The sequence below is a fragment of the Vicugna pacos genome, unplaced genomic scaffold (genome assembly GCF_048564905.1).
Source record: "Vicugna pacos unplaced genomic scaffold, VicPac4 scaffold_21, whole genome shotgun sequence".
Taxonomy (NCBI): Eukaryota; Metazoa; Chordata; class Mammalia; order Artiodactyla; family Camelidae; genus Vicugna; species Vicugna pacos.
Window position 1 is genome coordinate 8,965,891 of NW_027328742.1, and position 16,234 is coordinate 8,982,124.

Here is a 16,234-nt window from a genome sequence, read left to right on the forward strand (position 1 = left end):
ATGGATAATAGCAATAAAATCAAATTGGTGTGTCAGTCAGAATTCTTATTTGCAAGCATCAGAAACTAACCTGAGACCCTTCACAGGTGGAAGCTTTACTGGAGAGCACAACAAGGAAGTGAGGCTAAGAAGGGAAGGTTTAGAATGTGGCCTGGACCCGAGGTGAATGCAGGGACCAGCGGTCTCAGACACGGGCTGGCTACCACCTGCGGCCACTGCACGGAGCCACCGTGGCTGGACGACACCCCTGCGGTGACACCGATTCTCACCCCTCCCACTGCGTGTCTCTCAGTCCATAACCCGTGGTCCATCGACGCAGCTCACCTCACATACTCCCGCCTTGCTCTCAAAGGAAGGGAGGAGCGGGGAGTCTCCCCTTTATATTTTTACTGTGTGGTAGGTGAGAAACTTGCGTGGCTGGCAGCCAAAAGCACAAATCATAAATATCCACTCTGGCCTCTTACGATTTCCGTACTGACCAAAAGCTCTTTAAATTTTATGTAAACGTGGGATGGCGCCTCTATCACTTTTAATGAGTTACGAGAAGTTCATTCTCGGAAACAGGGCCTGCAAACTTGACATCCATTCAAACCTCGGACTCTGCATTTTCCCTGTGATCTTTGGCAAATGACTAAATCCATCTCTTGTTTTCCCTGTCTACAATAATGCCCATACATTTTATCTTCCATAAAGGGACTTCATTAAAATCACTGCTAATTAAAATCTGGACATCCTCAAAGAGGAATTCAATTTTTAGCCAACGTTTAATTCTACTGCTACATACGCAATCAGCCCAGGACTGATTTTATAGAATTCCTGTTTAAGTGCATCACTAGAAAACCCAGAATGCAGTGTGCCTGTATGTATCCGTATTTCCTCTATAAATGCCACAAGAGAGGCATTTACGCTGAGACGTGTGGCTGGTCAACGCCTAGTTTCACAGAACTCTTCCAGTTCCTCAGTGCAGAGGCGTGTGTCCTGCCGTGAAACTGCCCACAATTTTGCATGGAAGAAAATGAGCCTGGTTTTCCACTTCCTCAAAAATAAACCAAAACAAAAAACACTATGAGATAACTGGGGATTGTTTGCCTTTGAAAACGAGCCCCCACTGAAAGCTGGGAACGTGGAATTATTCCTGGTGACCTTCCAATCTTGCTCTGCTTTTTAGCTAAATCCATGAAAGATCAGAGGGAAAGTTCCAGAGATACCTGTTCTTTGCACCTTCTTTCAAAATTAACCCTTTTCTCTATGAATCACAGAGGAGTGGGAGCCCTGGGAAGGACGTCAGACGCCCCATCTTTCTTTCCAAGCAGGTCCCCCCCAGTGAATGACCGTGGATAAAGCATCCATAATGCTTCTGAGGTAGAGTGAATGCATCTCTAAGGAACAGAGGGGAGACTAGGACAATCTCTTACTGCAAGCAATCAGCATTTTTTTCCTGTTTCGATGTCTGTTTATCAGTGCAAGTGATTTCAGCAGATTGCCTAGTGTAAGATTTATTTTTAAGATTAAAATTATTGATTTTCTCACTACCTCCTCAGTGTTATTTAGAAAAATCTCAGGGCTAACTGTGCCTACTTAGTGTCAAATATTCAGATGAAAGCAGACCCTTAGCTGTATTGTTGGTTTCATGGAAACATCAGGATACTTAACTGAGTTTTTAAATGATCTTAATGTAGATATTCGACATAACAAAAGTTGCCCTGTAACTTCATGCACAATAATCTTGTTGCTAAAGTGATACTCTTTGAACATACTGATGATAAAGGCTTTGGTTGTGTTGTGCACCACCTTGAATGCACAGTCATATCTTTTTGAAGATAATTATTGAAAAGAGTATTTTTTAATTCAACATAAAAAGAATACTAAATTATCGGATACAAATCGTTTTTCTCTCTACTAACACTAGTTTTTTTTTTTAAATGATTATCTTCTTTATTTTGGCAAGCGTTTTGAAGCTAAACACATTAAGCATACAGGTAACAGCACTGAAACACATCAAAACACAGTTTTGTGAACTGTAATCTCAGTTTGATTTTGCAGTGTTCGGATCACATGATATTTTTAAAGTGAATTTGGATGACACGGAGTGGGGAGGTAGTAACTGAGACACAACGGCCTGCCAGAAAGCCTCGGTGCTTCGAGCATTTTGTTTCCATGTTGCCGTCACTTTAAGTCTTTCTGTTCGAGCTGAGGTCAGCGCAGTAACACTAACACCCCTCGGTGGCTGTAATCCCCCTTCGTCTGACAGTGCCTTTAAAATGCCCCAGCAAAGATCACATTTATCAACTTCACTTAAATCATTTAATAATTTTCGTTTAGTTTGGACCTTTTTCTAATTTTTTTTTGAAACCAACAGAAAATAGATAGGTGTCAGCTGAGACAGAGGGAAAAAGGATGCAGAGCTGAAGAAATTCATGGCAGAGCTGAAAACACCTGTTCCCTACTCCGTGAGGAACGAACTCTCTGGGTCATGCCTTCGTGAATCTCTTCTTGTGATTTACCTTCAGTTATCACCGCAAAGGGGCACACCGAGGGCTCATTACCTGAGTGGTGTGACTCTCTCTGTGTCTCTGGAAGGATGAGGTTCCACCCCCGGACAACCTGGACAATCCATCCTCTTCAGGTAAACCTGTTGAGGTCAACACAAAGCAGCAGTCAGATTGTGAGACCTTCCCCCAGTAAAGGCAGCTGGGCGCCTACTGAACAGACTAAAACTGCTACATTTCCCTGGAAATGAAGGTCAGTGAACACTCACTGAAAAGTACATTTCCCAGGCGGCTCAGGAACACCAAGAGCTGCCTGGTGTTACTCCACCTGAGAAAAGGGGGATTGCATTGGCAAAAGAAATGAAATGAGAGTGAAGAAATAGGTCATAACAGCACAAAAGGGAGCAAAGAGGTCATGGAAGGGAGGAGGGAATGTCCTGTAGAGCCTGAGAACAGACTGAGGGAGCCCCGACGTGGGAAGAGGAGCAGATGGACACCGGGGGTAAACGGGCTCGGGGGATTGCAGCGTGTGGCTCATCTGAGGCGGAGAAGAACGGAAGTCAGGTAAGGCGTGATCCAGACATGTGTCGGATGCAGTCTACTGACTGCTGGCTTCGTGCGCTCCCCTCACACATGGCGGGAGGGAGGAGGCCGGGCAGAGACCTGTGAGGGAAAGGTCAGGGTAGCTGCCCATTCACACGCATGCTGTGATTTTGGTTTTTATTGGACAAATCCTCAGGGATCTGCTAGCTCTGAAACATCTAAGCTCTCATGACGTCTGTGTATAGGTGGTGTTTACTGAGCACTGATCTGAGCTGGCATCACCGTACTAGGTCCTCGTCACAATCCCACGAGGCAGTTCCTTTGATTTTCCCCATTTTTATGATGATAAAGTGAGCACTGGAGGGTTTAAGTCTTTTTCTCGGGGTCCTAGAGTTAGCAATAAGCATCAACGCTTGGGTCTGAACCCAGGCAAACAGGAAGCAGCCAACATTGCCAGGAACTGGCCGAGCCAGCAATTCAGTCCAGCCATTTTCAACCCGACTTCTCAGCTACGGTGGAGGACATTTAATGAAATGAAGTCCAAACCAGAAACCATGTAATGTGACTTGGAAATATTTTTAACTCAAAGGAGGTGTGGGGCAGGGTTTTCTGAACGCCTGAGGAGTTGCTGCTTTCTTTACAAGTCTACCTTCTGCTGCTCAAAATAGATAATTGCACAATATCCCAGCTTGTCAAGTGAAGGCTTGCTTCCCCTGCTGGTTAGGCTTTGAATCAGACAGCAGTACCTGTTCCAAAGGATCTACAATTCCCAGAAACCAAATGATATTGTAAAACCCGTATCTGAATAGATTTCGTGGATGCCAACCAAAGACTCCTTCGCTAGCGGTCTAGACCCATCAGGAGCTTGGCTGGAAAAAGCCATTCTCAGATGCTCTCAGAACCTGTGTGGTTCAGTGCCGCTATGGCACCAGGTCCAGCATGGCCCGGAGTCCAGCGTCTGCGCAAAGAATGCAGAGCTGCTGGGCCTGCAGACAGGCTCACCCAGTCCCTCCCGGTGGAGAGCCCTTCAGCATCACAAATTCCCTTACAAGACCTCGAGGATAAATACAGCGCACATAAAAAGAGCCGGTCTTCCCAGAGCGGTAAATGTAAAACCAAACGTGATGACTGCATTCTTTAATTGCCATTTTTCCTGATGCCCAGCAATAAAATGTATAGCCATCGAGCCGCAAGAAAGAAAATCACACTGAACATAAAATGGCCTAGATGGAATTTGTTATATCTTTATTTCCCCGCAAAATAAACATCTTTATATTCACAATATTTTGTTTGATATAACTACAACGTTCCAGCACTAAAAACTGTTCTCTAATCTAATGATAAATAACCACAAGTCCAGGGAATAATTAAGTATACAAAAAAAGATCCAAGTCTGTGTTCACATCAGTAAAAGGATGGCAATTAGAGTAAGTGATAGCTATAATTACCCAGACATAACTATATTTCAGCAAATGAACAAACAGATAATTTTTTCTGGGAACAGAGGTAGCATGCAGATACTGGAATTCAAGGGAAATCATTTCCTTGCAAATACCACTACTTCTGATTCAATTAAAACTTCAAGTTATTTTAAACCTTTATTTCCATCTTGTGCCTTTATTTGGAACGCACATTGACTATATACTGTGAATTATGAATCAGCACTGCCAATTGATTTGAATTATAATGCTCATGTATATATCATGAGCTCTACATGTATAATATTTGCTCAATTTTTATCGTGGGAAGAAGGAGAAATTTTCTGATTCTGCCCCTGCACAGGACTTAGCGGTTCCTATGAAATATGTAACTTTGTTGCAATCAGGAAATGTCTGCCTCAGTATCCCAGCATCCTGCCGGATATTTTAATACTCATGGGAGTCTTCAGGAACCCAGGAATTCATGGTGGTCACACAAGGAGACCAACAGAAACACGCCAGGCTCCTTTGAAAGACTGAAATCCCAACTGAAATAATTTTCCTCTTGTGTGTATAATTCTTGAGAATTTCAAGTGATCGTCAATGAACAATGACACAGAGCTAGCTTTATTTTAAAATCTGGTCTCTATAAGCATTTCTGGGATAACATATAACCCTCTGTTCTAGGGTTTGAACGTACACTATCTGTTACATACTGAAGTTTAGAAGCCTGGTATTCCTAAATATGTAATATTATATGATAAATTTTGGGCAACGTATTCTATAAAAATTTCCATTTGGTCTAGAGAGATTTTTGTGTGTTTGTTTGTTCCACAGATTTGGGGGGTTTGTTTTGATTTTTAGAGTAAGACTAGGAATTTTCTGTATTAAGTTTTCTAGGATATTTCCCAAGTCGTAGCTTTTGGCTTTGACTCAAGACTCAGACAAACTAAATATGTTCGTGAAGGGGTGTTTCTATTTTTTCCTCTCCTTATGGTAGGAAAAGCATCGCTCAAGGTGAGCTGGAGAAAATGTAGTAGAAGGGAATGTGCATATGGTCATCTTTCTTAAATATGTGTATTCAGTTTTGGCCATCCAATATATTCTAAATTCCCTCTTTGTTCAGTGGCTAGTCTTAAAAACTCCAAAACTGAGATCTTCTTACTAGATACACACAACCCCTGTGACATGCTCTTCCATCATACTCTCACTGACTATTGCTATCGCTCAAATTCCATTTTCGTTGTTTTAGGAATTTTTAATTTCAGTATACGGGTATCCAATGTTTTTGTTGTCCTTACCTTTTTTTTTTTGCAAAAGGTTATCATCAGCGATTTCAGAAAGCAATGGTGTTAAAAGAAACATTTCCATCTCAATACACACACTCGTAAATCTGAACATTACACATTAACGTGGAAAGTTTTACAAGATGCCTGTTTGAATCAAGTCGGAGTAATCGATCGTGAACACTCAGTGTGATTTTAAGGGTGGAAAATTGGGGGATAATTCTAATATGCCACAAAAGGGCTTGGTGGCTTTAAACCTTGGCAGTCCTGTCTGATGAGACGTGAGGAATCGCACACAATTCATGGCTGGCAGTAGACAAGGCAATCTGAGTTTGTTGACAGATATACGCTACGTGAGATTCCTAAGAGGGGAAACCAGACAGTTAAAACCGCACGTACAGTGTAACTCAAACCTTGTAAAAACAAAACCAGACATATTACATAAATGCACACATATATTTGTATTAAAAAACAGGATTTTTCACATGGCAGAATATCAGACATGCTTAGAGTATTTCTAGCTAATAGAATGAGTGGTAGCTTTTACTCATTCTTTATTCTTCCCTGTATTTTCCAAATGGCCACACAAAACATGCATAGCTTTTATAACCTGCGCAGAGTTAAAGCAGCCCATGAACAATTGCATCTTATTTGAGAGGCCGCTCAGGTCAGACAGGAGGGAACTCAGGGAGGTGGACACTGCAGGACCCGGGCGCCCGCACGGGCTTGTCTGTTTCCGGGGCAATAAACTCCTGGCAACTGCAGTTCCTTTGTCCAGAAATCTCTCCTGCTGGCGTAAAAATGCTCCGTCTTCCCAGTGTCATTTCCTTCCGTTGCACCGAAAAGCCTCTGTCTTATGAGCCTAATGCTCCTAATCATTACGTGCAATCCCTGCTCAGTATGATGGGGCAGCGTTCGTAAACATGTTCGGATTTTTCTCTGTGTGTGATGAAAATAATCTTTTTTTTTTTTCTGGTGCCACCAGAACATTCCCACATCACCCTGAGGACCTGAATGCTGAGCCTGAACAAACCCTGATCTAATCTGCTATCCACCTCCAGACCCCTCCCGAGTACAGCCAGCCCTGTGATGAACGTTGCCTGGCTAGTTCTCATCCTGGATCCATTTGCCCCCTCCTGCTGCGTAGGTCAGCAATGAACGTCTTTGGGTGAGCATGTGTTCAGATGAAAAACTACCTCCCCATTCTTCCTTGGACCTGGAGGGAAGCCCGAGACAGGACGACGAAGCCGGAATCTCTGACGCTCACGGAGGTCCTGGGCCCTGGACCTCTGACCTCCATTCGGAAATCTGCCTCCCTCTTTCTCTCCCATTTTTTTCTTTTCTTGAGGAATTGCAATGACCCTTCAGGCCAAGAGATGGAACACTGTCAGCCACCCAGGAGCTCCCAACAGCCTTTCTCCAAATCTCTGTTGGCTCTTTCTCCTCTGGGTAAAACCACTGCCCTAAGTGTTGTGGAAACCCCTCCATAAACCCCACTGTAATTTCATGGAGTGTGTCACAGGGTCACGTGGCAGCTCTAATTTGCATCTAATTATCAATGACGTTGGAGTTTATTAAAAATATTTGTGTGTGTATTCACTTCTCCTTTCTAATTCTCCATCCAATGGTTTTTGTCTGCTTTTATTTTAAGTAAACCCTGAACATGACCCTTTATCGGTTAAATGCGTTAAAAACGAGTTCTCCTGCTGCGTACACATTTTCCCCTTGTGGTTGGCACCCTTGTGTCCTGTTAGCTTGTCTAAGAAGTCCTTTCTTCTCCCATCGCTGAGGGTGAAAAATTATTATTCTGTATTTTCTTCTACACATTTTATTTTACATTGGACATTTAGACCTACAACCTGTGAGGAATGTTTTGCGTGTGGCCCAAGGTAGGGGTCAGGCTGCATTTCTGTCCCTCACGTGGACAGCAGTTGATCGTCCCTTCCCCGGCGTCCCACGGTGCCGGTCCTGCCGTCACTAAGTGGCTGTTGATGGCAGCTGGGAGAGTGCTCTGTTTATGTATTTATTTTCCCCTTCCTCTTCATTTCTTTTCTCCACGAGAGTTTGTGTAACAGCGGAATTATTTCATCCTTAGAATTTTGACAGAACTTACCAGAAAAGCCATTTGGGCCTCGGGCTTTCCTTGTAGGAAGGGTTCCATGTACAAATTCAACGACTGAACATTTACACTACCAGCTAGCCGTACTCCGGCTTTTCTCCATTTTGGTAACTTGCCAATTTTTGTTTTTTGAGAAACGGCTTCATCTCAATGAACAAATTTATTCTGGCGTGAAACTGTTCAAAATACAATGAACAGTCATTTTTAATTTCTGCCCGATTTCTGGCGGGTCCCCCTTGTCACTCAGAGATGGCGTTGTGTCCACTTCATTTCTCTGTCACCTTTGAAAGAGAATTCTCAGTTTTGTTAATGTTTCAAAGATTGCTTAAAGGTTTACCCTTCGGCTGTGTTGCTTGTCTTATGTCTCAGTAACTTAGGTTCTCCCCTCTCCTGAATCTATCCATTTCTTACAGACGCAATTTATAACCTCCCCACGGACGAGAACTGTTGTTTTCAATATCTGTGTTTTTAATATCTTCCCCTTTTCTACCGATTCGCTTTTAAACTTTCAGCATCCTCATGTTTTTCAGAAGTTTCAGACTTTAAAATATTATACTCATCAATTAATCTTTTATGTGAACTTACACTAAGAAGCTTCTAAATTTAACGGAATTCAATTTAATTATTTTCAAATGTGCTTTTAGGCTTGCCATCTGAGAGCTTTCTATTTGTCTTACTTCCAGATATTCCCAGTTTACCCCTTTTGCTCTCTTCTGTGTTGATTGACTTCTTATGATTCTATTTTACTCTGCTAATTTGGAAATTATATACCCCATTACTATTCTTTCAGTGGTTGCCTTTGAAATTATAACCTGCTAACTTGATTTATCAATGTATAATATTAAATATTGTTTTGACCCCCTCCTGCCTTCACTTACATTTTTATTGTTGATTTTTCCTTCTTTTACCTCTGAGCATTCTGGGTCTGCCCATGTTTAATTCTTTCAGGGTTTTTTCCCCTAAAAATTTCCTTAACTCCTATTCATTCCTTCGAAAGTTTTTTATTGTCTATAAAATTCTAGGTTGGTAGTTCTTATTTGAGCATGCTAAATGTGTGATTCCATTGTCTTTAGACTTCAACTGCTTCTTTAAAGGTAATTTGTCTTTTTTTTTTTTAACCTCTGGTTGCGTTTAAGATTCACGCTTAGTTACCCAGTGCTTCAGTGCAATGTGCCTAGTTTTCTCTTTATTTATTCTGCTCAGGCTTTTTTTCTTTTTTAAACAAAAGTCACATTTACAGACAGAAAGATGCACCTTTATTATACGTACCTGTCTATAAATTTATAGGAACACATGCACCCTTGTTTGTCGACAGCGCCACATGCCCCTCTGCAGCAGTCTGTGTCCCCCTCACATTCATGTGCTGACGCCCTAACCCTCAGGCTGACGGTTTGAGGAAGGGGGACCTTGGGAGGGGGTTCTGTCATGTGAGCAGAGCACCCACAAATGAGATTAGTGCCCTTATAAAAGGGACCCCAGAGAGCTAGCTGGCTCCTTCCCCACGAGGACAAGCAAGAAGCTGGCGACCTGCGGCCTGGAAGAGCGCTTCCCTCCGGGCCGGCACCTGACTGTGGACCCCAGCCTCCAGAACTGTGACTCGTAAATCACCGCCCTTTATCAGCCGCCCAGCCTGCGATGTCCGCCACCGGGCCCAGCCCCTGCCACTACACGCAGCCTCTGGCCGCCACTCGGCTGTCGCTGTCCCTCGGTATTGCCTTTTCCAAAATGGCATCTACACGGAATCGCACTTGCAGTCTTTGGATTCTAGCTTTTTTCACTTGGTGCACTGCGCTTGCGGGTCGCCCATTCTGTCCTGTGTAATAGCGGTTCATCATGTTTTCTTGCAAAGTTGAACCCTGCCCCGGTCAGCCTGTGAACTGGCCCCCGATGGACCCACCTGGAGGCACTCACACCTCATGTCACCCCCTCCCACGAGACGCTGGGACGCGGGATCCGAATCTGACAAGCAGGATGTGGCAGGAGTGCTGGTGTCCCCGCGTCCCCCGAAAGCAGGCTGTGCGGGAGCGTGGCTTCGTCTCGGGCGCCGTCCATGGACTCCTCGCTCCGGGGGAAGCCAGCTGCCCTGCTGCGAGGCCCCCGGTGTGCAGAAGCCCGTGTGAGTGATCTTGAAACTGGGCCAGCTCTCCAACCAGCCTCAAGATGACATCATTTTGGCTGACGGCTGACTGCTTCCTCACCAGGGAACCAAAAGTCACTCATTCAGCCGCACCCACCCAGACTCTCCTTGACCCACAGAAACCACAAGACAGCAGCCTCTGAGTTCGGGGCAAGGGGCAGTTCCTACAGAGCAATAAGGTGCAGCCACCAGCTGGAGGGGCTTCGTTTGTTTCCAGTTCTAAGTGATGGCGACAAAGACGGGAGACACACTTGCCCGCAGGTGCCTGTGGCATCACTTTGATTTCTCTTCGGTAAACACCCGGAAGCGGCCGCTGGGTCGTCTGGAAAGTGCACATCGAGCTTTGCAGGAAAACCGCCAACCCAGACCTGCTTCTCCATGCTCTCATCCAGGCTGGAAAATTCTCTCATGTCCCTCAGCAGGTCCCGTCTCTCGTCGCCGGGTCCTCCCTTCTCTCCCCGGATCCCCAGGAGCCTCCTCACCACGCCCGTCAGGCCTCCAAGCCATTTTCTGGCATTTCCATTCCTCTCTTTTGCTTCTTTGTGTTTCATTCGGGATATTTTCTGATTTATCTCCCACTTCCCTGGAATTTTTTTTAATAGCTGTGTCTAATAACTTTAGACTCATCTCCTATTATCCTTAACTTTACGACTGTATTTTTCAATTTCAGAATTTCCATTTGACACGTTTTATGGGTTCCCATTTCTGCTGAGAGTCTCACCCTTTCATCTCCCTGGGCGTAGTAAACAGACTTATTTTAAAGCGCGTGCTTTTGAACGCCAACTCTTTGAGCCCCCTTGGATCCTCTGCCATGGACCGGTATTTCTGCTTGTCGCTTTTCATCTTATCTGGTGTCCTCACGCGCCTGGTTCTTTTTGATTATGGGTTGAACTCTGTATTTGAAGAGCAGTTTGCAAGAACATTCTGAAGCCTGGGATGCTGTTTCTGCCCTTTGGGATGGATGTATGCGCTCTTCTCCCCTGTACCTGCGGATTCCGTCAGTCCGGGGGACCCTCAGCCCGGCCCCAGAGAATGAGGTGGTTCCCAGCTGAGCTGTGGTTCCTGGTTGCTCTTCTGGCCTCACCCTCTGACTCTGGCAGGTGCTAGACTCAGCCTGTCCCACAATCCTAGGAGGCACAGCCCAGCTTCGCAGCTGCCTCCTGTGGACTGAGTGAGATGCCCAGTGCCTTCGGAGAAAAGCCAGAACATAGGCCTTTTGGCTTGGCCTTCACTGCCCTCCACGCCCACCCCCAGTGCCTTCAAGAACAGACTGTCTGTTAGAGAACAAACCTATGGTTACCGGGGGAAAGGGGAGGGTGGAGGGAGAGACTGGGAGTTCAGGGTTAGCAGATACACACTACTGTACATAAAATAGGTAAACAACAAGGACCTACTGTACAGCAAAGGGAACTATATTCAATACCTTCTAATAACCTATCATGGAAAAGAACGTGTATAACTGAGTCACTGTGCTGTACACCCGAAACTAACACACTTGTAAATCAACTGTACTTCAATTAAAACAAGATTTGATGGTAAAGTTAAATATGTGTGACAAAATATTGAGAGACAAAATATTGTGACATCATATAAGACATCAAATATTCAATATAGAAACAGAAACATGCACGTGGAATAGAGAGAAAGCACACAATAAAGTTGCTGCTGTAACAGCTCTTAGCTCTGGGTGGTGGGATGTGAGGTCTGACAGCTTTTAAGATGTGCTAAATGTTCTACGATAAGTATGTGTCATTTTTAAAATCACAAAAATAACACTGAAAAACAAAATCTCCTGGCATGCCAGAAAAAAAAATGAACACCATATTGTATACTTGGAAGGGGCTAAGAGAGTAGAACTTAAATGTCCTCATCACACACACAGACACACACACACACACACACACACACACACACACACACACACACAGGGTAGCTGTGTGAGATGATGGATGTGTTAACTAAACTTATCTTGGTGATCGTTTGCCAAATACACATGTATCAAATCATCATGTTGTAGCCCTTACACTACCCAATGTTATATGTCAATTATATTTCAATAAAATGGGGGAAAATTTTTTTAAATGAAATAAAATAAAAGATAAGGTTGGTCTGAATTTTGCATTCAGACAATACTAGAAGCCCTGGGTTTCTTCAGTGTGGGAGAAATAGCTTTTTATTTAAGCCACTATTGACAGGTTTTGGACACACGTGGTCAAGAAGCCAATTTCTACACAAGTTCACCGGTGCACTCACATTAAATACTTAAAGCCAGTCTGGCATTTACCATTCCTTCAATATTACTTTTCTTCACACATTTTAGGTAGGAAAAGAAAAAGATAATTTTTCCTTAAAAATACCATTAGAACATCCATTTCCTCCTCCTGCTCAGTACAAGACTCATTCTCTACTGGTTTCCACAGACCAAATACTCCAGAAAAATCTCTGAAAAGTCAGCTAGTAACGAACGCAATTTTAATTCTTTAAGTTAAAAATAAGAAGTTGACAATATACCTCATGGTGATATCTCATGTTCTAAACCAATCCCCAGTGTTTACGGCTGCTTCATTCTTACGTCAAAAAGCTCAGTCTTCCTAGGCAGTTGGCACAGCTTAACGCTTGTACCTACTCGCTTCTGAGTTTGAAGGAGTGCCTACCATTTGAGAAAGGATTCCCATTTTCAGCGGTGTTGGCACTGGAGAGTGACTTAGATAACTGGATTCCGGGGTTATTCGCGTTTCCATCTTGGGTCTCTGATGCAGCATCTGGTGTACCAAGATCATCTCGGCTCGTAAGGTTCATGTTAGTTTCAAAACCTGAAATACAAGGCAGAAAAAAACACTATTCTTCTCTGATAAAATGTACTGAATAAGTTAATTCAAAGAGTAGAAGGAAGTCATACAACATTAGTTGCATTTGAAACAGTAAATAAATAATCATCCTTAATCAAGTGTATGGCCTACAGAACATTCACCAAATTTCGCCACAACGCTGTTAAACGTAATGGGATATGTGAGATGACAATGATGAATTTCCTGATCTGTTATTTTCAAGCATATCTATACAGAATTCTTGATGTCCTCGGTCTAAGAACTGGTCATTAGAGAACCGTCTACCTTGAGAAGGCTATTTCCTCCAAGAAGCATAGCGCTATATTCATGTTTCAGAAGCTTTCTGAGTGTTTAAATTAAGTCAAGCTGCAGCCACCTTATGGTTTTGAAAAGATAAATGTATTTTCAACATTATTACAAAATTTGTTACTGTCTGCTCAGGAGCACTAAACTTCAAAGCCCCACTTCTGGCTGCTGCGCAGTGACAGCACTCGCTAAGCGTCTGGTGCACATCCCACGTTGAGTTCTCCGAGGCGCAGGGACACAGAAGCCGCTGTCAAACTAGGCTGAAGAGCCAAAAGAAGGAGGTCCACCCGACTGGGGGATTTTTGTTCAACGCCAGGGACACGGTGCAGCTCCTGCCCCTGGTGGCGGGTGCACAGTAGATCTGCCCGGCTCTGGCTTAGGTTTTCTCAAGTTTTAGGTTAACATATTATTCAAAAAGGATAATAAGCAGAATATTCTGGATTCCACTTTCACGGGGCAGAACGGTTTCCCTCCCGTGGTCCCGAGGGCGGGAAGCAGGGGGAAGGCGGCGGCCGGCCAGCCCTTCAGAGCCCGACTCCGGGGTGGACCCTCCTCTCCTTCCTGGATGCCCCCCACCCCGGCCCTTGAGGCCTGCGCCCGCACAGCGCTCAGGCCGCGAGCCTGTCCCTAGGTGCTGCACGGGGACTCAGGTCTCGGGGCTGGGGACCTGCCCTCACTCCGCCCAGGGGACCCGACCAGCGCAGCCCCCGCGGGGCGGCGGCGGTGTTAGACGAGAGCGCGGGCGCCCAGACCTGCAGGGGGGCTGGGGCTGGGGCTGGGGTGGGGGGGCTGGCAATGGTGGGGGGGCTGGGGAGGGGGACGGGGGCTGAGGCAACGCCAGCAGGGCGCTGACGCCCGGCAGAAGGGTTCCCACGTGCACCAGCCGGGAGACGCCGGAGCTCCTGACGCCTCGCACTTAAAACCCGGTGGAAAAGCCACGGCCCCGCCCGCGGCGAACAGGGGCCCTCGCGAGGCGCCCGCGGGACCCGCCGGCCAGGCCAGCTCTGCTCAGCCTCTCTCCTTCTGACCGTCTGAAAATGAGGGACGCAGCTTCGGCTTTAAAGCTGTGTCGAGACCCAGACGTTCACCTGCTTTTACTTCTCTTTGAGCTATTTTTTTTCACTCTTCAATTCAGGTGTTCACTGAGTGCTGGCTCTGGGCCAGACACCCTCGGGGGGCTGCAGGGACAGGGAGCTTGGGACGCCCCTCCCAGGACGTGAGTGACGACGGACAAGCGGACAAGGGGACTAAGGAGCAGGTGGCGGGCAGTGGTGGTCTCCCAGTGCGGGGGAGCTGCCCAGGCGGCCCAGGGAAACCTCCCTGGGGTCTTGTCTAGGCTCAGAGGGGCAGCGGAAGCAGCAGCTGTGCGGACAGACAGCCTCCCCGCCCCCAGAGCAGGGAAGAGCTCCCCTTTCCCAGGGAACCGGGCAGAAGCACGCTTTCCAGAGGCGCGGGGCGCAGGGGCGGGTGAGAAGGCCGCAGGCGGATCCCCGGAGGCCCCCGCAGGCAGCAGCTGAGGTTTCCTTCCAGCGCGATGGTCGGTTCTGGGGGGAGGGAAGCAGGGAGCAGCGCCTGGGGAACAGGGACGCCCTCTTACACCTGTCAGTACAGGACTCAGAACTCAGAGGCGCTCTGGGGGCTCCTGGTACGAACACGTGACGCAAGCTTCCTTCATAACTGATTTCTATCTCATAAACAATGGATGTATTTAAATTACAGTCAAGGAGGAAGGAACAGCTCAAGTGGCAGAGCGCAGGCTTAGCACGCACGCGGTCCTGGGTTTAATCCCCACTGCTGCCTCCAAAAACAAACGAATAAATAAACCTAATTACCTCCTCCAAAAAGGTAAAAATTAAACTATATGCAAAACCTCCATTTTTACTCTTAAAGTTTAATTTTTTTCATATTTCCAATCAGCAGGTTAAACTGTAGCCAAGAAATGTTTTAAAAATTGATCACGAGTTAGGCTGTGATGCTTCTGTGATCCACTAAAACTTTCCTTATGTTTTTATCTTAAAAGCACACGTCTGTCCATCCAAGGAATGCTCTGGTGGGAATTAGGCAGTGAGCCCTTCCGAACCTAAGATGTGAGAACGAACGGTCAACCTGATGAGGCTCCTCCCCGTTGTTCTCACAGCATTGCCAGTCCCCTGCCACACCTGGGGCTTGACGCTCACCTTCAGTACAGTTCTGAGCAGCTGCCATTCTCTGGCCTATTTTCGAGATGAGGTCACTGAGGCCTGGGGTGGTAAACCTACCTGCAGACATTTCACAATCAGTCGGAGTTGCAGCCGGGCTTAGACCGAGGCCTGCAGGGCTCCGCCCACACTCCCGCCTCGGCGCGGGCCCCCCCTCAAAAGCCCTCCCTCCTTCTCCCACCTGCTGACTCCAGGACAGGGCAGCTTCTTTTCTGCTCCTTTCATTCATCACCAGTGCCCCGGTGGTAACGAACTGGGAGCCCCAGGTTGAAAATGGTACTCTAGCCACTGACACAGAGCGGGACATCGACCTCTCCACTTTGGGGTTATCCTTGTCCATGAGCATTACCCGAGGGTTCTTGATTACTTCATTCTGTGTCAGGCTCGGCTCGTAGGCACCCTTTTCCTCCAGGCTGAATCCACGTGCAAGACAGTCTGCGCCCCAGCTCACTAATTTCTCAGTTCAGCCACAATGAGGGTCAAAGGCAGAAACTCTCAACCGTCTTGATTTTGCTGCAGTGCCGGCTGTGTGCAGGAACGGTTCCTCTGCTTACAGGCACACCCGCTCCTCTGCTTAAGCACAGGAGGAGACACATCAGGAACAAACCGAGAGGACTCTGGCATTCAGTGCAAAGAAGTCTCAGCTACAGCAGCGCAGCTGTGAGACGGATCCTTCACGGGAAATTAAAAACCGGATAACACAGAGCAAATGAAGTCATCGTAGTTGTTCACGTTTCCAGGCAGGGGTCAGCAGGGTCTTGAGGGTGAAGAAAAGGCACACCAAAAGAACATATTTGAGATTCTCACCGAATCTAAGCAAACAAGTGGGGGAGTGAGTGCTGTCAACCCCTCACAGTGAGCCTTTTTGCATCTCTGCATCTTGTGAAATCAGCGGTTTGTGTAGTTCCGA

The 16,234-nt window shown here is 46.2% G+C and overlaps 1 protein-coding gene across 1 annotated transcript in view; it reads right to left on the bottom strand.

Annotated features, from left to right (window-relative positions):
- The window catches only part of LOC140694342 (unconventional myosin-XVI-like), a 126,484-nt gene that overhangs the window by 19,627 nt on the left and 90,623 nt on the right, over positions 1-16,234 (bottom strand). Inside the window, exons 11-12 of the mRNA XM_072957620.1 lie at positions 12,647-12,805; positions 2,547-2,632 (exon numbers count right to left, since the gene is read on the bottom strand). Coding sequence (XP_072813721.1) covers positions 2,547-2,632; positions 12,647-12,805 — 245 coding nt within the window. The remainder of the gene's footprint in view (positions 1-2,546; positions 2,633-12,646; positions 12,806-16,234) is intronic.